The sequence below is a fragment of the Struthio camelus genome, chromosome 21 (assembly GCF_040807025.1).
Source record: "Struthio camelus isolate bStrCam1 chromosome 21, bStrCam1.hap1, whole genome shotgun sequence".
Taxonomy (NCBI): Eukaryota; Metazoa; Chordata; class Aves; order Struthioniformes; family Struthionidae; genus Struthio; species Struthio camelus.
The window spans coordinates 11,385,039-11,408,304 of NC_090962.1; the positions used below are offsets into that span (position 1 = coordinate 11,385,039).

Consider the following 23,266-nt stretch of genomic DNA (forward strand, 5'->3'; position numbering starts at 1 on the left):
GCCGTGAACCAGGCACCCTGACACCCAAGGGGACGTGCCTACACCTAACACTGAATACCTCTCCTTTGGCCTCCCTAGCACCAGCGAGAAGAGGCCCTTGCAGCCCCGGAGGGGAAATCAGTAGCAACTGCTGCTGTGTGAAGGGGAGACCAGCCTCTGCAGGGAATAAAAAGGCAGGTGCTGCTCTGAAGCCTGTGAGAGATGCCAGAGTGATTTTTAGGGACAGAAGGGAATAACGTGCACGCACACCACACTGCGTGCCTCCCTACCACAGCGTGCATCTACAGGACATGGCATGCATATATGGCCCACATGTGCACGTCATGTGCACATCAACAGCACATGCCGCGTGGCATATGCATGTACACACCACAGGGTGTACACACACTGCAGGGTTTGCACAGACCCCACTGTGGGCACATGCACCCTGCAGGTCGCGTAGGGTGTGGGCAGGGAGGCATAGCCCTGTGCCCTGCCCTGCTTGTGCAGCACCTGAACTTGTGCAATGTCAGGGGCCCTCCGCCTGCACTGCCGGGGCCGGTCCCTCGGGACACCACAGGTTGCCTCTCACTTGCAACGGGGTCACCTGGGACTTCCACACCCTGCCGCTGCTGGGAGGGCTTTTGCCCTTGTGTCCAGACTGCTCTTATATGGGAGGGGGGCAGGAGGAAGGGTGGGATGTCTCCTAAGCTGGAAGAAGAACCATCTATTTCCCAGCCCTGCTAGACGACTTCTCTACGAGCTGCCCCAAGAGTGGAGGGGACTGACTGGCCAGCAGCTCTGCAGCAAAGGCCCTGGGGCTCCCGGTGGGCAGCCCGGGGAGGTGTGCACTCTGAGCCCACACCACAACCCTGCTGCCATGGGCCCAAGGGCAGCATGATGGGCTCTGCAGCCCAGTTACCTCTGGGTATCTTTCCTGGGCAGCTTCTCCCTCCTGCAAAGACTCTGCAAGCAGGGTCCACACCCAAAGGACAAAGGAGTCGCCTCTTGGGCAAGCCATGCAATAGGTAGCTGTGAGTAGCACGCAGCTTAGCTCGGCCTCCATATGCTTGCAGAGAGGGTGAGGCAGCTGGGCGTGGGTGAGGGGTGCTTTACTGGTCAGCTGCCTGGGCAAGGCTTGGCCTCTCACCCTCCTTGGCACAGGCTGATCCTCCACACTGCTGACACCTGCTGCCTGGCCTCTCTCAACTCCATTTCCAGCCATTATTCACCTCCGTTTCTAGCTCTTTGCGCTCCGGCATCACTCCTGCACGTGCCCCGAGCTGCCCAGGCCAAGCAGCTGGGAACAGAGCTCTCGCTTCAGCTCTGCCTTCAGCCTGGCACAGCTGTAGAGCAGGCCTGCAGCACGCCCACTGCACTGAACTCGGAACCATCCCAACAAGCAGAGCCACTTTCCATTAGAAATGACTGCAGCAAAAGCGGTGGGAGGACAAAACCGCCTGCAGTCGGCTCCAGCAGGCACTGCCCTCTGGCGAGGAAATGGGAGCAGCCGGAAAAAAACCCCAGGCTGCCTGCAGTGCTCCCTCGGTGCTAATCACAGCTACCTGCAAGGCAGAGTAAAGCCCACTCCTCCCCTCCGCCCAGCAAAGGGTAGAGGGAAATCCACCTTGACTCACATCGCTGGCAGGTTAGGGAGGATAGCACAAGACTAGCGTAGACTAGCTGAGGTTGGAGGTACATCACCTGGTCCAACCCCCCCGGCTCAACTAGGGTCTCCTAGAGCAGGTTGCCCAGGACTGTGTCCAGACAGCAGGTCAGCCCCCTGCCTGTACTGGTCGAGGGGACTATTCCTGCCCAGCCAGAGCACTTTGCACTTCCCTTTGTTGAACGTCATGAGGTTCTTCTTGGTGCATTTCTCCAGTCTGCCAAGGGGCCTCCGAATGGCAGCCCAGCCTCCTGGTATGTCAGCAACGCCTCTCAGTTTTGTGTCACCTGCAAACTTGCTGAGGATGCCTTCAAGCCCATCATCCAGGTCATTAGTGAAGATATTAGAGGGGAAAGAGAAGGCGAAGGGCAACAAAATGCGTCCAGTACCATGGGGCAGGGGGAACTCCCGCGCTGCTATGCCTACTGACTGCTAGCGGGAATTCACTGGTGGTTTTAAGTGCTGATACCTAAGGCAGGAGCGCAGAGAGCTGCTCTGATGTCTCACACTCGACACTACTACCTCCGCCACAGCAGCACAGTCCCTGCCCTTGAAGCTCTCCGAGGGGACCACAGAAGACACCTCGAGCTCCTTCTTCTATGGCAGACTACCTGGAGGCTCTCAGTGTCACCCCACGCTTGGAAAAAAAAGAGGAACTCAGGTTCGAGCTCTCATCTTCGGACATGTCTTTTCTGAGACCTCCTGCAGGAAGAGGCTCCCCCCCACCCATTCCCACCTCTGGAGTGACTTTGCTGATGGACGAGGCCCTGAGTTACACTCGCCTCCTGCACTCAGAGCCAGCAAGGGCAGCTTGGCCACACAGGAGTTTCTCAGGCCACTAGGGAGCAGCTTACTACTTTGAGAAAGGTCCCAGATGTCTGTCTACAGAAAGCTGTGAAAAGGAGGCATTTTTATAGAAATACCTATTGAGCCCAGCTGTCACAGCGGGCTCCTCCCCCTCCTTCATGCACTCTTCCTCCCCAACCCCCCAGCCTGACCTCTCCATACACAGCACATGGGCAGTGGCTGCGCATGCACCAACTAAAATCCGCCTAGTATGCAAATATGCAACAGATCCTCGGTCAGTGACTAATAGCGGGCTGAAACTTTGCCAGCTTTGCTAAGTTGCCTCTCTGATTGACTGTGCACATAATCCTTAGGCACAAACCGTTGACCAAGTCGGGGACTAAGGCTGGATCCAGCCGCACCTAGACTCCTCTGAGAAGCAGTCTGGACAGCCAGGGGCTTCATTCTGAACCTCGTGACTCAACGGGAGGGTCTCCTTGACACTTTTATCTGAGCCAGTCCTCCACGCAGTAAATAACCGAGGGAACCTTGCCATCGACCCTTGTTAAATCACTGTCTTGCTGATGACTGAACTTTGTTAAATCACTGCCTTACCTCTTTAAAGCATGTTGCTGCTTCTCTCTTAGGAGTGAAGTGCCTCACTCCTCACTCATCTCTTTGGAAGCATACCAGCCAGAGGAGAAGCACTTACACGTGGGAATTCAATGTGAGCAGGCTCAAGGGAGAGGGAAAGACTAAACTTCACCACGCCTCAGCCAAGCAGAGATGCTGGGAAGGAAAGGCTGCAGGGCCTACTGCTTCCACAGGGGTCAGTCCCGCCCTGCCTCAGAGAGATATAGCGCAGCTGCCACTGCCCTCCTGTTCAGCAGAGCTAAGAGCACCTGCCAGCTCACGCAGGGCTCATGCCTTTGAAGCTCTCTGGGGCCTTTCCCCACATGTACCCACTGCAGTACGTCCCATCTGGCCCACCTTCTGCTACGGCATGCTGAACCTCGGCCCAGGAAGCAACTCCAAGGCACACACGACCCACTTTCACTGCTCATCTCCAGCCAAGTCTTCTCCAGGAGGTTGCCAGAGTCTTCACAGACTTGGAGGCCCTGCTTGAGGCACAGCAGGCTCTCCTCTTCATTACCCAGCGCTGGGAGAACGTAGGCTTTCAGGTGGTAGACTCTGGGGTAGAAGACGGGGCTTCTAGAGCACCGAGAGAAAACTTCTTCTGCAAGCTGCCGAGAAAACAAGGGAGATGCGCGTCAGGAGAAGTCATGGAGCCTGGCGATGGCTTGGCCCTCAGAAGGGCACCAATTCCCCCCCCTCCAAGAGAAAAACCAGCCACAAAGAGACAAGGAGTGCACAGCTAGCAAGGCTGAGATACCACACAATTCTCTCCTGAGCCCTGAGACCTCATATGGAGCAGGCATTTCAGCAAGGCTCCCTAGGCATGGCTGTGCTAGTCTCTTCTCCTCTCTTGCAGATCACTCCAATGAGTGGGCAATTTTCACATGCCCACAAAGACCGCCTTCCCCGACTGCCTTCTCTTCCACCTCTTGCTGACACCCCCTGGGACAGCACTCTTTTGCCACGTTCCCCTCTAACCCACTACACTCTGGCGCCACCCTGACTCCATCCCGTCGGGCCTCCTTCTGCCTCCACAGGTCAACCCACTGCTGTTTGTTAGCAACACAGCTTTCTCTAGAGTGCCCTCGCAGCATGCGCCTCCCCTTCCTCCTCCTCCCTCACCCTGAGGGCCCTGGCGCAGCTCTCACGGGCCCTCGCTGATGCGTGCTCAATCTCCTTTTTCAGCACCAGGCTATGGCACTCCAGGAGCCGGCTGCATGCTTGGGGGGCCAAAAGGGAGGCAGCAGTTCCCTTCAGCAGCCCCTTGGCCTTTCCAAAGGGCTTCTGGAAGTTGTCCCACTGCCCAGGCCTTGCAGACCTTCATCGTCCACGGGAAAAAAAAAAAAAAGCCACACACACACACACACACACACACACACACACACACACACGCACACATATTTTGTAGAGAGGAGGAAGTAATCAAAAGGTCTCCGAGGCTATAGCCTCCAGCCCCAACCTGGCTTTCAGAGGAAATGTATCCTCCAGGAAAAGGAAGTTATCAGGGACGTGTTGCGGCGGGTGGGGTGTCAATTGCAGTGGGTCATAGCTCCTCTTGCTTAGCCTCACTCAGAGCATCGCCCTCATGCTGTCGTTCCCTCCCCGAGCCCTTGCACTTACTCAGCATTCGGCCTGCATCGAGACAGACCCTCGCCACTCCTCGCCTAAAGTTCAAAGGGAAAAGGAAAGCTGTGGCCAAGGGCCACCAGAGTCATCCTTCCCTGGCCGGGCTCCACCACAGCACATCCAGGAGCTCCTTGCCACCTTGCTCACAGTGCGCACCCTCCCGCCTCCCCTGCCCCTTTCACCACAGCGCCCCACAGGCGGCTGCCTTGGTGGACATGGGACAGGAGCATGTGACAAGCCCACAGCTCACAACTTCCCTGCCACAGTCACGGCCTCGGCTCCTCCCCACTCACAGCAAGGCTCTAACTTACCAAAGAGCCAGGGACAAATACAGTCCAAGCAGCATGCTGCTCTGCGACTTGACAACCCAATTGGCTTCCTTCTGCTCAGCAAAGCTCCGGCACTCTTCAAAGGACTTATACTGCCACCCTGGAATACAAACATCTCTCAGAGGAGCACTGCCTCCCTCCCCGGCCTTGACTTGCCTCAAGCGTTCGTAGCAGCAGAAAGCTCAAGCACAGCTGGGGAAGGTCTTGGCAGATAAACCACTCAGAGAGCCAGCAAACCTCACAGCAAGGAGGCAAGGGCTGGCCTTCTACCCTAGCGCCTCAGGGCTACTCAGGCTCCACAGAAATGCCCTTGAAGGCAAGGGCAGACTACATCAGGAAGGGAAAAAAGAGGACTCTCAACTCCCCGGACAGCATTTTCCATTGCAAAACCAGCAGCTTTCTAGCCCTGGACAGAGGCATGCTGCCAGTGATCAGCAACAGCAGTGACTCCGTAGCACAGGCTCTCAGGTGCCTCCTGCATCTCCTGCACATCCCAGCACTGCTAGACCAGCAACCCAGCTTGCACTTGCTTATGACCTCTGAGCTTCCTCTTCCTCACATCTCTCCTCCACTTACCCCTCCAGGCCCACCTCCTGCTGCTCTTGCCCACACTCTCCCTTCCCCTCTCCAGCCTCTCCTCCCTGCTAACCTCTCTCTGCTCGCCTAGCCTTCTTGCCGGCATCTCATCACAAACGGGTCACTCAAAGCACTGCTCCCAAGCTCAAGCACCTGCACTGCCCTCCAGCAAAACAAAGGCTCTCAGCAGCACCACCAAGAGCAGCTGCAGCCCTCACGATACAAGCCTGCTTTTTTACCCACAGGCATGCTTCCCTCGAAAAATTGTGCACGTGCCACTCTCAGGCTCTGTCGTTCCCGTTCTATCCAAACCTCGCTGCTTCGTGCCTCGATCTTGCTAAGACCTATGCATCAGCTGAAGGCTGGGCTTAAGTCTCAGCAGGCTGGGGCCTAGATGCCCGCGACCAGGTATGAATTGCCTCTTCCTTCCCTCCGCATCCCGTTCTGCTTCTTACCCTGCCTCCTGAGGAAGGGAGGAGTCTTTGTTCTTCTCGCAACCCCCCCGGAAGGCATCCAATCCCACCCACCAGGACAGCCCGCAAAGCCTCCCGCTCACCTTACCTCCCCTTTGAGGCTCAGGAAGGTGGCTTCTTCAAAGTACCCAAGCACATTGCCTTTCTTAGCCCCTGAGTTCCTCAGCACCTCTGCTTTGTTCAGGTTCAGGAAGGCCTTTCAACAAGCACACAAAGAGCAGCTGAGTGTCGCTGCCAAGCCTGCCCCCAGCCCCATCGTTCCCTGTTGCCTCCTGCATCTCTCTGAGGAGGCCCTGCACCTGCCCCGGCGATCTCCAGCCTAACACAGTCACGCTGCCTCTCCCACCACGGGCACAAGGGCTCCTTCACAGAATCACAGAATCACAGAATCGTTTAGGTTGGAAGGGACCTCTGGAGATCATCTCGTCCAACCTCCCTGCTCAAGCAGGGTCACCTAGAGCATATTGCCCAGGATCACATCCAGACGGGTTTTGAATATCTCCAGCGAAGGAGACTCCACCACCCCTCTGGGCAACCTGTTCCAATGCTCTGTCACCCTCACAGTGAAGAAGTATTTTCTCAGGTTCAGATGGAACTTCCTGTGGTTCAGTTTCTGCCCATTGCCTCTTGTCCTGTTGCTGGGCACCACGGAGAAGAGGCTGGCCTCATCCTCTTGACACTCCCCCTTCAGATACTTGTACACGTTGATGAGATCCCCTCTCAATCTTCTCTTCTCCAGGCTGAACAGGCCCAGGTCTTGCAGTCTTTCTTCATAGGAGAGATGCTCCAGCCCTCTAATCATCTTGGTAGCCCTCCGCTGGACTCTCTCCAGGAGTGCCATGTCTCTCTTGTACTGGGGAGCCCAGAACTGGACACAGTACTCCAGGTGAGGCCTCACCAGGGCTGAATAGAGGGGCAGGATCACCTCCCTCGACCTGCTGGCAACACTCTGCCTAATGCACCCCAGCATACCATTGGCCTTCTTGGCCATTACAGCACATTGCTGGCTCATGGTCAACTTGTTGTCCACCAGCACTCCCAGGTCCTTCTCGGCAGAGCTACTTTCCAACAGGTCAGTCCCCAGCCTGTACTGGTGCATGGGATTATTCCTGCCTAGGTGCAGGACCTTGCACTTGCCTTTGTTGAACTTCAGGAGGTTCCTCTCCGCCCACCTCTCCAGCCTGTCCAGGTCCCTCTGAATGGCAGCACAGTCTTCTGGTGTGTCAGCCACTCCCCCCAGTTTAGTATCATCAGCAAACTTGCTGAGGGTGCACTCTGTCCCTTCCTCCAGGTCATTGATGAATATATTGAACAAGACTGGGCCCAGGACTGACCCCTGGGGGACACCACTAGCCACAGGCCTCCAACTTGACTCTGCGCCATTCACCACAACCCTCTGAGCTCGGCCATCCAGCCAGTTCTCAAGCCACCTCACCGTCCACTCATCTAGCCCACACTTCCTGAGCTTACCTAGGAGGATGTGATGGGAGACAGTGTCAAAAGCCTTGCTGAAGTCCAGAAAGACAACATCCACTGCTCTGCCCTCATCTACCCAGCCAGTCATTCTGTCATAGAAGGCTATCAGATTGGTCAAGCATGATTTCCCTTTGGTGAATCCATGCTGACTACTCCTGATCACCTTCTTGTCCTCCGCATGCTTAGTGATGACCTCCAGGATGAGCTGTTCCATCACCTTTCCCGGGATGGAGGTGAGGCTGACAGGCCTGTAGTTTCCTGGCTCCTCCTTCTTGCCCTTTTTGAAGACTGGCGTGACATTGGTTTTCTTCCAGTCCTCAGGCACCTCTCCTGATCTCCAGGACCTTTCAAAGATGATGGAGAGAGGCCTAGAGATAACATCCGCCAGCTCTCTCAGCACTCGTGGGTGCATCCCATCGGGGCCCATGGATTTGTGGATGTCAAGTTTAGACAAAAGATCTCTAACCCGATCCTCCTCAACCAAGGGAGAGTCTTCCTTTCTCCAGCCTTCCTCTCTTGTCTCCAAGGTCTGGAATTCCTCAGGACTGGCCTTAGCAGTGAAGACAGAAGCAAAGAAGGCATTCAATAACTCTGCCTTCTCTGTATCCTTTGTCACCAGGGCACCCGCCCCATTCAGCAGCGGGCCCACGTTTTCCCTAGTCTTCCTTTTGCTATTGATGTATTTGAAGAAGGCCTTCTTGTTGTCCTTGACATCCCTTGCCAGATTTAATTCCAAATGGGCCTTAGCCTTCCTTGTCGCATCCCTGCACGCTCTGACAACGTCCCTGTATTCCTCCCAAGTGGCCTGTCCCCTTTTCCATATTCTGTAGACTTCCTTCTTCTGCTGGAGTTTGGCCAGGAGTTCCTTGCTCATCCATGCAGGTCTCCTGCCCGCTTTGCTGAACTTCTTCCTCAGAGGGATGCACTGATCCTGAGCCTGGAGGAAGTGACGCTTGAATATTAACCAGCTCTCTTGGACCCCTCTTCCTTCTAGGGCCCTACCCCAGGAGATTCCCCTAAGTAGGTCCCCGAAGAGGCCAAAGTCAGCTCTCCTGAAGTCCAGCGTTGCAATCCTACTCATTGCCCTGCTCCCTCCTCGCAGGATCCTGAACTCCACCATCTCATGGTCACTGCAGCCAAGGCTGCCCCCAACCTTCACATCTCCAACTAGACCTTCTTTGTTCATTAGTACAAGGTCTAGCATTGCACCTCTCCTCGTTGGCGTCTCCACCACCTGGGTCAAGAAATTATCATCAATGCTCTGCAGGAACCTCTTTGACTGTTTGTGCCTAGCTGTGCTGTCTTCCCAACAGATGTCAGGGTGGTTGAAGTCTCCCATGAGAACCAGGGCCTGTGATCGTGAGGCTTCTTCCAGCTGTCTGTAGAAGGCCTCATTGATGACTTCCTCCTGATCAGGTGGCCTGTAGTAAACCCCCACAACAGTGTCACCCATGTTACCCTGCCCTTTAATCCTTACCCATAGGCTCTCAACTTGCTCTTCATCCACCCCGAGGCAGAGCTCCATACATTCTAGTTGCTCCCTCACATAAAGAGCAACTCCACCACCTCGCCTTCCTGGCCTGTCTTTCCTAAAAAGCACATAGCCATCCATGACAGCATCCCAGTCATGTGAACTATCCCACCATGTCTCTGTCACTGCAATGAGATCATGGCCCTGCGACCGCACACAGATCTCTAACTCTTCCTGCTTATTCCCCATGCTGCGTGCATTGGTATACAGGCATTTGAGAGAGCCAGTCAAGCACACAGGCTTCCCAGAAGAGGTGCAAGAGGATCCTCCATAGCCATGTTGCATGCTGTCTCCCCTGGTTGTATGCACCCGCTGGAGGCATCCTGACTTGAACGGTGTTTTACTGACTCCCCTGCCACTATACCACTCCCCTTCCCCCATCTTGCCTAGTTTAAAGCCCTCCTTACCAGGCTGGCCAATCTGTTGGCAAAGACGCGCGTGCCCCGCTTGGTAAGCTGGATCCCGTCTCTCCCCATCAGCTGTTGATCTTCAAACAGGGTCCCATGGTCATAGAAACCAAAGCCCTGTTGCCAACACCAGCGGCGCAGCCAGCTGTTAACTTGGAAAATTCGTCTACTCCTCCTCCTGTCCTTTCCCCTCACAGGCAAGATTGAGGAGAAAACGACCTGGGCTCCCAGACCCTTCACCACCATTCCCAGAGCTCTGAAGTCCCGTTTGATGGTTTCCAGTTTGCCTTTCGTGTCATTAGCACCCACATGGAAGATCAGCAGAGGGTAGTAGTCTGATGCATGGACAAGCCTTGGCAGTCTTTCCACGACATCTCTTATTCGAGCCTCTGGCAGGCAGCAAACCTCTCTGGACAAGAGATCAGGTCGGCAGATAGGTGCCTCTGTCCCCTGCAGCAGGGAGTCACCCACAACAATCACTCGCCGTTTCTTCGCACCACCTCCCTGCAGGTGCGCCTGGTGCAAAGGGCCTGCTTCACTGCCCTGTGTCTCTTGCCACAGGAGAGGCAAACAGGAGGCAAACTCTGCTTCTCAACCCCAGTCATTCATCCCCGAGTCCCCACAAAGGCACACCCCCAGGCATGCCCTATTGCAGTGGGCCAATGGGCCTGCCCAGGACAAGGCAATTCAGAGGACTCCACGGGCAGGGGCCTCCGGTCAGCAGGGCAACTCACCAGGTACTTGCTGGAGACGTGCAAGTAGGCAGCCGCACGCTCCAGCAGATGGGAAAAGGCTCTGGCATCATTGCCCGTTGCCAGGTGGTGGTGAGCCAGGGCCACAAGCACCAGTTCCACAGTGGCCTTGCAGTTGCACAAACACACACTGTGCATCCCTTCGGTCTTGCTGGGCACCTTATGCATCCATTCGCTCTTAGCCAGAAAACACTCTGCCGCTCTAGTCACAGACAAGATCCTGGAGAAAAAGGACATCAAAGAACGCACCAGCATCACCAGCGCTGGTCATTCAGACAACACTAGTGGCACGTCCGAGCACAGCACGAGGCCACATGCACGCAGGCATCACGCAGGGGCACTGTCTTTCACTGCCTTCCCAGGCATGGTGAGCGAGCTCGGCCAGTTATTCCTTCTGCCCCACACAACAGTGACCTGCACCCAGCGTTTCCCCGTGGTGTTCCAAGCTACAATTGACACTATTGACTCCTGAGTGGGCTGGGGCCACCCATCCGCACGCTCTCTTCTCCCTGGGCTCCTTCCTCCCTTATCTCTTGCCTTCTCTCCTCGCTCCAGACCTTTGGCTCTCCCCTAACAGCAAGCAAAGCCAGGACAGCTCACTCACACCGTTGCTTTTTGACAAGCTTTGTTTCCTGCCATTGCAGTGATGTCGCCCAGTAGACTGGGCAGCGTGACGAGCCCCAGGGCCCCAGAGCACAGGGACAGCACGCTCAGGCACGGCACAACTGGGACGAGGAGCAACAGCTCCCCTTTCCAGCACCGGCAAGCTATTTGCTGGGCTACACCTGTAAGAAGGAAGCATGAGCACAGAGCCTGTTGGGGCCTTTGCTCACCCTGCTCGCGAGCAACACTGCTCTTTTAGGCAGACAGAGACACAAGCTGGCATTGCTGCCACCTTCCACAAGGCCACCCTCCTCCCAGGGGCTGCTTTGCCCCTGCACACCTCACACCACTGCTCTCTAACAGATAGCAAGCCGGGCCTGCTCCACCCTAAAGTGACCATCATCACTGTGAGCCCGCTGGCTTCCTCAGCCATGCTCATCTCCACAGACATCTCAACCCAGCTCCCACCCAACACGCCCGCTCTTTCCTAAGCTGCAGCCCACAGGTGCAAACTCCACTTCTCTCCTCTGCACACCCTCAGCCCACTGCCTTCACAATTCATCATCAATACCTTCTCTCCTCACTACAAACTCTCCTCCAAGAAGCTCTTCTCTTTCCTGCAACTCTTTCTCTTTCTTTCTCCTCTGGACAGAAAGCATTCGGTTAAACACCTCCTTGCCGCACACCGGGGCAGAGCTGCTTCCTGCCATTCTGCAGCAGGAAGAGGACACGAGAGCCACAGGGCAGCTCCCTTCCCGGCCCCTTCCCCTGAGATCTGCCTTCACTGTACAGCTGCTGTCGTGTCCAATCCCCTTCCAGACAGTCACACAGGTCGCTCTCCCCCCACCAGCAGAGCTGGGCCCAGCAGCAGCAGCTCCCAGGCAGGAGCCTTTCCCAGCAGAGGCTCCCCTGCAGGACAGCTCCTCCAGGGCTGGCCCAGCCCCGCCGTCCCCTACATGCTCACCACACATGGAAACTGCAGAGCTCTTCCAGGAAGCCAATCCCTTGTGGGCCCCAGGGAACAGGCCTGGAGTCAAGAAACCTGACTTTTGCACCACCAGCAGTACCCTGGCCACAAGGCTGCCCACAAGTTTCTGGTCACGGTTACCTCACCCTGGAAGGCTCCCAAAAAACCCCAGGAAAGCCATGCCCAACCCCACAAGTGCATGTAACAGTGGTCAATTCCATGCCAACAGTGAGTGCATGTACTCTGCACACAAGTGAGTACTGCAGTGAGTGCATTACTGCTGGCCCCGGCCTGCGCTCTGCTGCAGTTGTGCAACACCTCTGTCTGTGCCACGTCTTCTGCCTCTGTGAGCCTGACCTGGAGCAGCACCTGCTCGCTGGGCTTCCTGGCCTGCCTTCACACCTGCCTCGTCACTACACGCTTGCTGGCTGAGCCCTGCACTCTGTCTGACCTGACCACCCTCTCGGGGCCCTGATCTGCACCCAGCCGTACCACTCTGCATCCTGGCTCCTGTGCAGAGCAGCCGGCTCCTCATGCTGCCAGACAAGAAGACCACCCCCTGCTCCCAGAGAGGTTGTCTACACTGGCCGGGGGAACCACACAGGCATGGCACGCACAGGCCCTGGTCTTTCACAACTGCTACGTCAGGCCATAGCAATAAATGCGAGGGAAGGACCAAAGAGGGCAAAAGCACACCTGCCACAAGTCTCTGCACTCCAATGCACACAGCCTGGAAACAAGCTGGAGGAACTCAGGCTCTGCCTGTGGTCACGCAGCAGCAGCATCCTTGGCGAACGTGAGCTGCAGTGAGACCGCTCACCCAGCTGCAGTGCTGCACCAGATGGCTACAAACTCAGCAGCAAAGACAGCCAGGGAGGGCCTGCCTTTCCTCCTCCGGAACACTCCTGCTGCTCCTGAAAAGCTGCTCCTGACAACAACTGGTGTTTTAACAGCTCCAAGGGTTTCCTGCAGAACAGGCAGCATCCCACAGGGGAGGTTCCTGAAGAGGCTGAGCAGTCATGAAGGGAAGGAAAGTCTTGTGCTGCCCGGAACCATTCCCAAGAAGCTGGTGGGAAGGGGAAGTCAGAAGAAAGAGTGGTGGGAAAACGCCCTGCAGGAAGGAGAGCCACCTCCCGGGTGGCCTGGGCGTGCAGCCAGCAGGTCGAGGGCAGTGGGGCTGCCCCTCTGCTGGGCACTGAGGAGACCGTGCCAGCAGGGCTTGGTCCCAGCAGGGGCTCCCCAGCGCTCCAGCACACGCAGGGACACCCGGGAGCAACTCTGGCAGAGGGGGCCCAGGCCGCGAAGGGTCTGGAGCACACAGTCCCCGCGGGGAGGCCAAGACCACCTCCCTGGCGCAAGAGCAGCTCTTCCCACAAGTAAGCTCGAGGGCCCACGCAAAGGAGGCCAAGGAGAGCAGCCTGCAGCCCCATGGTCCCCTGCCCACGGGGGCACCCTCCAGCCCCCACCATCCCCCTGCGGGGCACAGCCAGGTAGGGCCCCCGCAACTGGGGAGCGGGTCAGGTGTGCCGTCACCACGGCCTCCCCGTGTCAACAGTGACCTCAGCGCCACTGTCCCAGAGCTGTCAAGAGGCCGGTGGTGGGACACGACCCGGGATCGCGCTCTCCACTCCTGCCTGCCATGAGCCAGCCGGAGCGACTGTGGGCCAGGAGGAAGGCGGCGCTGCGCATCAAGAGGAAGGTGGGTGCCACCGTCTGGGACCGCCGCGCCGCCCTCCTCCAGAGTGCCCCAGCCGCCTTGGAGCCCGTGGAGGAGGAGGAGGAGGAGCCCATGGAGGTGGACCCCACAGAGGGGCAGCTCGCCCTGTGCCTCGTGGACCTGCCGCAGGGACCAAAGAGGAGGAGGAGGTGCTAGCCTGGCAGGAGGCCCCCCGCTGACCACCAGCTGCGGCACTGCCCCCCCAGCAACACCAGGCTGCTGCCAGCACCCAGCCAGGGGCAGCTGAGCCCACCAGCCGGGGCACGCCGAGGATCACCGGGCCGCCATCGCCTCCTGGCCTGCCCTGGGCTGCCGGGCATCAACATCTGCCCGGCAGAGACAGGGCCCACCGCGGGGACACATCTCACGACTCCCCTCCACCTCTACTGCGGGACAGAGACAGTGCCCAGGAACAGCTCCCACCACCCTGCCACAGCTCTGTTTAGGCTACAGGTTAGGTTATAGGATAGATTTTTTTAGGAGTAGGAGTATTCTAGCATTTAGCATTCGTGTTACTCTAGGAGCATTAAGGTTCTTAGCAGTAGTATTTCTTAGTGTAGGGTTGGTTAGTCTATTTTTAGTGTGTAGTTATGGACAGTTAGTTTCAGTTAGGTAGAGGATTCTTAGTTCACAGTGAATATTCTATGTGTAGGGTACAGTTCTTCTCATTACTATCACTAGGTAGAGTTATTACTTCTGTTCCTAGTAGCATTACAGTTATTAGTTATAGGTATTATTGTTAGTTATTCTTCTGAGTTCTTCCTTCTTGTTGTTATTCTTAGTTCTTCTTCCTTCTTGTAGGGTAGTTCACGGTATAGGGTAGCATTAGGCTAGGTAGCTTCGCGTTTGTTACAAACAGTCTTAGGGCAGTTACAGGAGCCTTAGTTCACAGTTAGTTCGGTCCTCCTCAGTGGAGAGGTAGTGTCTTTGGAGCCACAGCGAGAGAGGAACGCACAAGAAGGGAGGGACTAACCTGGGCCAGACCTTCACAAAGGCCCTGCTCCCAAAAGGTCCTGCAGCACCGAGGCGGCAGCACTGCCACCAAGCACCATCATGCGCACACATGCACGGGGTCCCAGGGCAACTGGGCTCAGTCAGCTGGGCTACGAGGCAAGGCAAGAGTGTGTCTGTGCACAGCTGCTTGTCGGACTGGGCCCCCACAATCAGACTCTTTCCCACTACGGAAAAGCAGCAGGACTCTGGCATCTCTTGCACGACACGACATGACATGAGGGAGTTTCACCAAACACGTGTCTTAATGCCAGCATTTAGGTGCAGGAGAACGCCCCATGCAAAGTGACTGCAGCCACGAGCGTGTGGGGCATCTCTGCCTTCCTAAGAAACCTTAGCAGGAGCCAGGACAAAGCACTAACAACAGCAACTTGACTTCGTGTCTCTCCTCAACGCTTGCATCTCCTGAACCGCTCGCAGTGTCCCCTCACCGGTGGTCGATTTTGCATTTCCTGCATCTCTACAGCAATCCTGGAATCTTTCTGCAGTGCACACTCAGAGGGGTGCACCTGAGAACCTGTAAAGTGGACACCACAGAGAGATTTGGCATTGAAAAAAATTAAGGAGGCATTAAGGAAAGCGCTGGCTCTAGGGCTCCCTGATTATAAAAAACCTTCCCAGCTGTACATTCAGGAACAAGGGGTTGCCAGGGGAGTGCTGACTCCAATGCTACGTCCCCAACCCAAACCAGCCACATATTAGTTAGTACAAGTGGATGCCATCCTTTTGGGGACTCCTGGACGTATCCGTGTGGTGGCTGCTGCAGCAATCATTGTTGAGACATGTCCAACCATGCTTCTGGGACACCCTCTGACAGCACACGTCCCACACAAAGTGGAAATGTTATTGAAGAATTTTGTGTCTCATGTTCCAGCTCCACAGCGAGCACATAAATATGAATTTCTTCTCTTAATGATGGACAATGTGACTATACAACATTGTAATACATTGAGTCCAGCTACCCTGCTTCCCTTGCCCAGCAACGGAGAAAAACATTACCGTGAGTGCACTAGGGTAATGCAACTTGTGGAAAAACCTCGCCAAGACTTACAACAGACTCCCTTCCCAAACCCAGATTTAGTTTTGTACGTAGATGGATCTTCCTCTTATCATGAGGGCAAGTGGCAAAGTGGCTACGCGGTAAGATCTGATTTCGACATACTGGCAGCTCGGCCCCTAAAACCTACTACGAGCGCGCGAGAGGCCGAACTGGTTGCTTTGGCAAGAGCAGCAAGGCTTTCTACAGGTAAAACTGTTAATATTTATACTGATTCAAAGTATGCTTTTGGAGTTTGTCATGCAGTAGGGGCACTATGGAAAGAGCGAGGGTTCTTAACCTCCGGCGGAAAGAACATCGCAAAGGGCCCACAAGTCCGCAAACTGCTGGATGCTATTCAAGATCCTAAACACAGTGCTATTCCTCATTGCCCTGCACATCGCCAAGGTAGGCCCACCGTAGAAAAAGGGAACAATTCTGCTGATTCAGCTGCCCGAGCAGCTGCCTTGCAATGGGGTGTTTTGTTATGCCCCACTGCGATGGATGGACCAGACGTGTCCCAGCTATCCCACATACATGACAAAGAATGTACCAAGGAAGAAAAGGAGAGGTGGGAACAGCTTGGAGGGGGACGAGGCAAAACTGGAATTTGGACAATCGGAGGTAAGCCTGTATTGCCTAGGAAATATCTGCTACCTGTGGCACCATGGCTCCATGAAAAAGGACAAGGCGGAATTGAAGGTGTTGCGGCACAAATAAAAAGACTCCTGGGCAGCTCCAGAGAGATATGCAGCTTCAAAGTAAATAGTATCCAGCTGTGATCAATGTCACAATGAATAGGACAGCAAAAACAAAATGAGCAAAGGTGTGTGCAGAAACTAACCTAACCTAACCTCAAAATGGACAGAGGTTTTAAGTTAAAGGTACATCCGAAAGCATACATGGGAACCAAAGTGGGAAGGAGCGTACACTGTACTTGTGTCTTCCTATTTTGCAGTTAAAATTGCTGAGCGGCAATCCTGGGCTCCTCATTCGCATGCTAAAACACACAATCCACCAGAATGCTTATCGGAAGAGTCTTCTTCATTAGAGGATGTTGTTTGGAAGCGATGGAAGGACGGAGAGCAATTCGCTGGGAGGCTCTCACCACAGATCCTTAGGTACAGCAACAGGCTGCTACCAAGAATGCCGCACATACTGCATGGGTAACTATGGTAGCCTCGACAAGGGGTCGCAGAGAGAAGCACATCTTTTGCTGTTTTGCTGATAAAATGGTTACTTTGGAAAGAGAAGAAGAAATGGGCCGTTGTTGTAGTATGACCTGTCATGCTGAACAATGTTGTATAGAGGTTCCTGTGAACGCTCGTGCGAGTCTCGAGGACATTTCTATGGACGGTCGCATTGTGTGTCAGGTAAAACATGACTTAACTACTCCTACGATCACTAGTAGCATTACTCCCACTACTCAACCTCCCACCCCTAAACTAAAACTTTGGACATATCTAATAGGACCGTACGTGATGAAGAAAGGAGGTCAACAAACCGTGCTGCTTAATCCAACTTGGTCCTTCAAACAAGTAGAACTCAGCTTGCAAGTAAACATCACAGGGCTCAAGCCCCAACGCGCGCCTTTCTTGCAAAACGTATACGTTGCATGGGAGACATGGTTAAACAGCAGGGAACAAAACCTAAGAAAACGACACATCACGGGCCTGATGGGGACTGGCCTAGGTGTATTAAATGGTATCGATGCAGAAGTGCTGATGAATAAATCGGGCGCACCCACAACAGATTTGTTTAAGCTGCAACATCCGTTGCCATCATCGTTGACCGCAGCAGGGAAAGTACAATGGCTGATACCAGACCTGTTACCTCGGAGGGAGGAGATTAATGAGCAAGACCACCGATTAACAATAGACACGTTAGGGGTACTTCAAGGAAACACCTCACTTGCCCTTAGCTGCATTCAAGCCCAATTTTGGCTACAAACAATAGCTGCCTCAGGAATAAGGGAAGGGGAGAATGGTATGCTTCCAGCAGAAATCCAAACATTAATATGGGAAAAGAGTGCCGTATCGGAACGGAAATATCAAGCTGGGTGGCAAATGCCTAAGTTTACATTCAGTAAGGAGCAAAAAGTGGTAACTGCTTTTGCCCTCACTATTCAACAAGCATGGGGTAATGTTAGATCACAATAAGAGTTTAAATTTGCGCGTGTGTAACTTCACAATGCTAAAGGCACGTGGCTGCAATTATCCAAGCCCAGTAACAACTCCTCAGTTACTCCAGGAAAATTATTCATTGAGTCATGAATTGTGAGATCACCAGTACCTACTGGAACGAATCTCCATCTAGTGAAGGAAGTACTACACCATGACCAACTGCGGACATTGCTCCACAAGGTCAAAGAAACAGGGAAAAGCACACTGATGACCGTAGAGCATGACACACAACAAATTCAAATGAGACTTGAAAGAGTCAAAAAGGACGCGGCGCGTCAATGGTGGGAAACTTTGTTTGGGTGGTCTCCCACCGCTTCTGCCTTCCATAATCGTTTGCTGCATCCTGTAGTGATTCTGCTCTGTCTAGGCATCGTGTGCTTTGCACTCACCTTGGCATTGTATATCAAATTTCGGAGGCGGGCTGCTCGTCTTGGAAAATGGATAGATTACGAAGAGGAACAGCCAGAAAAACAAATGGGGGGTTTGTAAGAAAACCACTGTCATTTCCATTGGCATAACCTTGATTCAACTTAGCATCAGTGCTTGGAGCAGTGAAGCCTGCAGGCCTAAGCTTGAACTTTAACCAAACCTGTGGCATACTGCTGACAGAACAACTGCAGAACCAGCTCAAATCAGCCCTCAAAGACACAGCACACAATGGACAGAGGTCTCGGTTAACCTCCGGATAAGATAAGGCACTGTGAAGCAGGAACTGCAGCAACTGTCCTGGGATGTAGACACGAACCAATCAAAAGGATAGAGACCACCCACTCAGGAAAGAAGCCTGGAAGAGACTGTCACTGGCAGGCGGGGAAATAAGACTGTAAGGAGTATAATCACCCCCACATTTCTTTGTTCTCGGTCCCTCTTTGGAGGCACCCAGATCGAACTGAAATAAACCATTGAGTCTGATTCAGACTTAGCGGTGAATGCCTGGGGACGTTTGTAACAATATAAAGCACATTAGTCCCTGTGGACATGGTTTTCTGGAAAGCTTGGGACATGCAGCTTACTTCACAACATATAATGTTTGTTGTCATCATTTCACTCTGTGTGGAGGGAACAGGTGTGTGCTCATGTGCTAATCTTGTCCTGCAGTACACAACAACTGTCACAACTCAGACACGCTGAGGCTGCATCACACACCTCTCCCATCCCAATGTATCCTGCACATGAATCCTGGAAAAATGGTTTGGGCAAAACTGAGCTCTACATATTTCAAATCACAAAGGTTTCCGACAGTGTCAAAGGGTGGACAATCTCACAGCCTGCAGGCAAGACGGGGCCTCCTGGAGAGCACAGCCCCCATGCCAGCAGCATGCGCTGGTGCCTCCCTCCAGTTGGCAACCCCCTGGCGTGTCCCCGGCCTGAGGCACCTCACTGCAGAGCCGTGGGGGAACATAGTGATGCAAAACCGCATGGCACTGCAGAAACTCTCACCACTTCTGGGAAAACAGTGGGGAAATTAGAGATAAAGAAGTAGAGAAGGGAGTTGTAGGGAGTGGAAGTTGTTGGATAAAACACAGCTGGGGCGGGGTTTAAGCTGCTGCTTTCGGGGGGAACAACAGGGAGAATTATGAAAGGTTAATGCCACCCTATATGGTAAAGACCCTGCTCCAGACTGCCCCCTGGACACCAGTCGGTGAGAAGGGGATGCCCACACTGCCATTCCTCCGTGACTGACAAGGCATCGAGGCATCGGGAGCCACAAGACAGCAACTTAGCTTTGAGCCCAAGGGGAGTGAAGGATAACAGTTTAGTGCTTGGCCAAAGCAAAGCAGCCTGTAATATTGCCATGTAGGAGCAAGCAATAAACACTTATAAGGGGGCAGCCGTGCTGCACCGGGAGTCCTTGCTCTTTACAGGCCCCCTCAAGTTAGTGAACATCTGACAGAATCCTGGGCATGAGGCCATCCCTGGTGCAACGCCACATGGCCGTGCCCACCTCCCCGGTGCCGATAATGCGAGGGAGGGCAGGAGTCAGCATGGCCGGCACACACACACCCTGCCCATCCTTCTGTGTGTGCTACTGCTCACTGGGGTGCTGGGGACTGGCCATGCCATCCCTATGCCCTGAATGTGGCCCCACAGAGCTCCCACACAGCACCGAGCGCACTGAGGGGGCACATGCTGTCCTCAGGCTACTGGGGAGCACCAAAAGGCACCCCGAGTGGCCTGAGCACATAGAAAAGCACATGGGGGCAGCTGGGATGCACCAGGAAGGACACAGAGAGCCTTGGAGCCCACCAAAAGGAAGACAGGAAGTCAGGCAAACAGTGGGCCTTGGAATGCCTGCAATGTCACTGTGAGGGCAACAGCCACTAGCTTTGCCTTCGCATTCGCTGCCAGGCCCCACAGAGCACACATGCTCCCATGCCCTCCCTCACCACTTGCGCTCCCAGCTGCAGGCAGCTCCTCTCCGGGGCCCAACTCGGGCACCCATGCTCCCCGCAATACACTCACCTTGCCAGCCCTATCTGCCCCAGCCTTCCAGGTAAATGGGAGGAAAAAAAGGACTAGGGGGGTAGGCAGGCATGGGAACAACTTTCCCAGGCAGGTTGCACTGTCTCCATCCTTGGGCAAGCCCAGCGGGACGTGGCCCCCGAGCCACCTGCTTCACTTCATGTCCTCTGCACAGCGGGTGGATCGGAGAGTTGGAGACACCCAATTTGCAGATGCTCAGGGTGACCCAGGGCCCACAGCTGCGTGCCATCGCTGCCAGGCTCTCGGCAGGCGGGCACACAGGCCTCAGCAGGAGAAGCCCGATGGGGGCACTTTCCTGGGCGCTTGGAGGATGAAGATTGTCTGCACCCCCTGGTAGCGCACCTGGGGGCTGCTGTCATTCTCCAAGCTCTGGAGGACTGAAAGATACGTTCCTATGAGGGCAACACACTTCTGGCATCTCTACACTGGATCAGCACATTGCCACAGTACCTTTTAGGCAGGCCTTCTCAGCGAATTCTTCTTCCGATTGCTCATCTTTATGCACAAACCTGGAAACAAAAAGGTGACACTGGCTTCAGTAAGCGGCAACAAAGGCCCTTGCAACAGCCAGCAGGAAGGTGCTCACAGAGCCACTGCAGAAAGCATGACTGACTCCTGCCTTCAGAAATACCAAACCCTTCAAGGCTGAAAAAACAGAACCCACACTCAGATGCTTTGGAGACTTGGGGGCACATAAAAGGGTCAGCACACAACTTGGAAAAGAGACCTCACATACTTGGGCAAGGGGTATTTTTCAATACACACTGCACGAGAACACCACTGCGCTGCAGCAAGTTATACCTTAGCCTCGACCCAGGCGACCTTCCTTAGCGGGTGGAGCTCCTCACGGCTGACCTGGAGTTGGACAACACAGGGGGAACTGCACGTGACCACACTGGAGTCAGGCAATCAGAACTCCGTGCTGAGCAGCTGACTCACTGCAACAGGCCTCCCGGCATCCCAGGCTCCTTAAGGAAGGCAAAGAAACCGCAGCGCCTCTCACCATCACAGCAGCTCCTTCTTGGCTGAAGCTGGCCTAACAAAGTACAAACAACACCCGTTTCCCTCACTCTGCAGCATTAGTCGCCAGGCTTCACTAGACCCTTCTTTCCTTAGCCCTTTCCAAGCCACGTGACCGACAACCCCCACTCCTTGCTCAACGGAGCTAGCAAGCTGCCTCACGTGACCTCTCTTGTACGCAGGCTAACCTTGGCCACCGCACGCGTGTCTCTGTGCGCTCCTGAGGACGCACACAAGATGCTCAGGTCCCCCACAGCTACGGCAACACTGGGCATCAGCACAAGCTTACTCAGGTGCTCCTTCCATGGTAGGACAGGCAAAGAGGCAGTGCCCACAGAGCTCTACGCACCAGCTCACCAGACACACAGGTATTACAGGCTGCTCGGGCTGCCCTGCGTTGACACCTCCTTAAAACTACACAGACATTGAAGCTGCCTGTCGAGACATCCCTTCTCCTCCACCAAGGAGTATCTGCATTGTCACCAAAGAGACCCCTTTTCACAGGGCACACCTGCAACACACTCTCTGGCTATCCCACACTCACTGGGCCCTTAAGAAAACACTCTCCTTCTACACCTACGTCCCCAAGCTCCGGCCCTGCCCTTTTCACAGCCCTCTCCTCTCCCCTTTCCCCGACAGGACAGCTTCTTCAGGCCCACAACTTCAAGCTGCACAAGAAGCAGGGCACTCCTCACACAGCACAGCCATCCAAACAACTGAGCGCTGCACTTCTGCACCACTGCCTGAAAGCACCACTCGGGCTCACCGGGCGCCTCACAGACAGCCCCTGCCCCCCGCCACAGCCCAGGGTTTACTTCCAAAACTCCTCCCAGCGACCCAGAGGGCCCAGGGCCACCAGCGGGCACCACGCAGTGCCCGAGCCGCGACACCGGGGCGAGGCTGCGCGGCAGCCCCGGCAGCAGCGCCCCCGCCCCGCGCCGGGGGCGCCGCCAGGCAGCGGGGCGGGGGCAGGCGGCGGGAGGGCTCGGCAGCCGCCACGCGGGTCGGCGTCGGCGGAGGGGGCCGAGGGACGGCGGGGGGGAACCGGGCCCAGCCAGGCCCAGCCGGGCGGCAGCCATTGCCACACCTGCTCCCCCGCCCGCCTGCGCCGGAAGTGACGCCTCCCGCCCCACGGCCCTTCCCCCCAGCCCCACCGCGCTCCCCCATCGGCTCCCGCCGCGCGCGGCCTGACCGGGCTGCACACGCCGCCTGGCCGGCGCCGGCGCCGGCGCCGGGGCAGCCGCGGGCCGCACGCTCCGGCCCCGCCTGGCCGTGCCGCCACAGCGCCTGCGCAGAGCCGGCCCCGCCCCGGCCCTCAGTGCCCCTCCTCCGCGCCAGCACGCCTGCCCAGAGCCCCGCCTGCCCAGAGCCCCGCTCCCCCCGCCCACCCCCCCTCTCCCCCTCTCCCGCGGGGCAGGCGCAGGCGCAGTGCCGCCCTCCCCCTGGGGCGTGTCCCGCCCCGGGAGCCCACGAGCCGCGGGAGCCAATGGGGAGCGCGCGGCGGAAGGGGGCGGGGTCTGTGGGGGGGAGGCGTCCCGTCCAGGCCGTGGGGGCGGGGCCTGGGCGGCCACGGCTGCCGCTGGCTCGGCCCTGGCCCCGGCCGGCGGCGCCTCCGCTCTCGGGGCTCGGGAGAAGCCGCGGCGGCCGAAAGCGCCGTTCCCGGCGGCCGCGCGGGGAGCCGCGAGCGATGCCGCAGCCTGTGGCGTGCTCGTGTGCCGGGGAGGCAGCGACTGCTCCCTGGGCGCTGGGCCCGAGGGTGGGGAGGGCGTGGGGGGCGGCGGGGCTGGGCCGGCCGGGAGCAGTTGTCCGCCAGGGCAGCCTCTGCTGGGAAAGGCTCCTGCCTGGGAGCGGCTGCTGCTGGGCCGCTCTGCTGGGGGGCCTGTGAGGCTCTCTGGAGGGGACTGGGCCCCGAAGCCTGGGCTGTGGCAGGGGGCAGGGGCTGTCGGAGAGCCCCCAGGGGAGCCCGAGTGGTGCTTTCAGGCAGGGAGCAGCAGCACACACGGGAGGA

At 56.1% G+C, this 23,266-nt stretch overlaps 2 protein-coding genes across 5 annotated transcripts in view; one reads left to right on the top strand and one right to left on the bottom strand.

Moving 5' to 3' along the window:
• Positions 1-195, top strand: part of LOC138061814 (coiled-coil domain-containing protein 81-like) — a 28,162-nt gene extending 27,967 nt beyond the window's left edge. The window contains exon 13 of the mRNA XM_068915837.1: positions 79-195. Within this exon, the coding sequence (XP_068771938.1) occupies positions 79-124 (46 nt within the window). The 3' untranslated portion in view covers positions 125-195. The remainder of the gene's footprint in view (positions 1-78) is intronic.
• The window catches only part of LOC138061813 (coiled-coil domain-containing protein 81-like), a 95,777-nt gene extending 73,250 nt beyond the window's left edge, over positions 1-22,527 (bottom strand). For 2 of the 4 annotated variants that reach the window (XM_068915835.1, XM_068915833.1), the window contains exons 1-3: positions 22,451-22,526; positions 21,040-21,274; positions 20,689-20,747 (exon numbers count right to left, since the gene is read on the bottom strand). The gene's annotated coding sequence lies outside the window, so the exon portion shown is untranslated. Of the gene's footprint in view, positions 1-20,688; positions 20,748-21,039; positions 21,275-22,450 lie in introns of all 4 variants that reach the window. The other 2 variants (XM_068915834.1, XM_068915836.1) reach the window with 2 other exon arrangements.
• Positions 22,528-23,266: the final 739 nt, after the last annotated feature.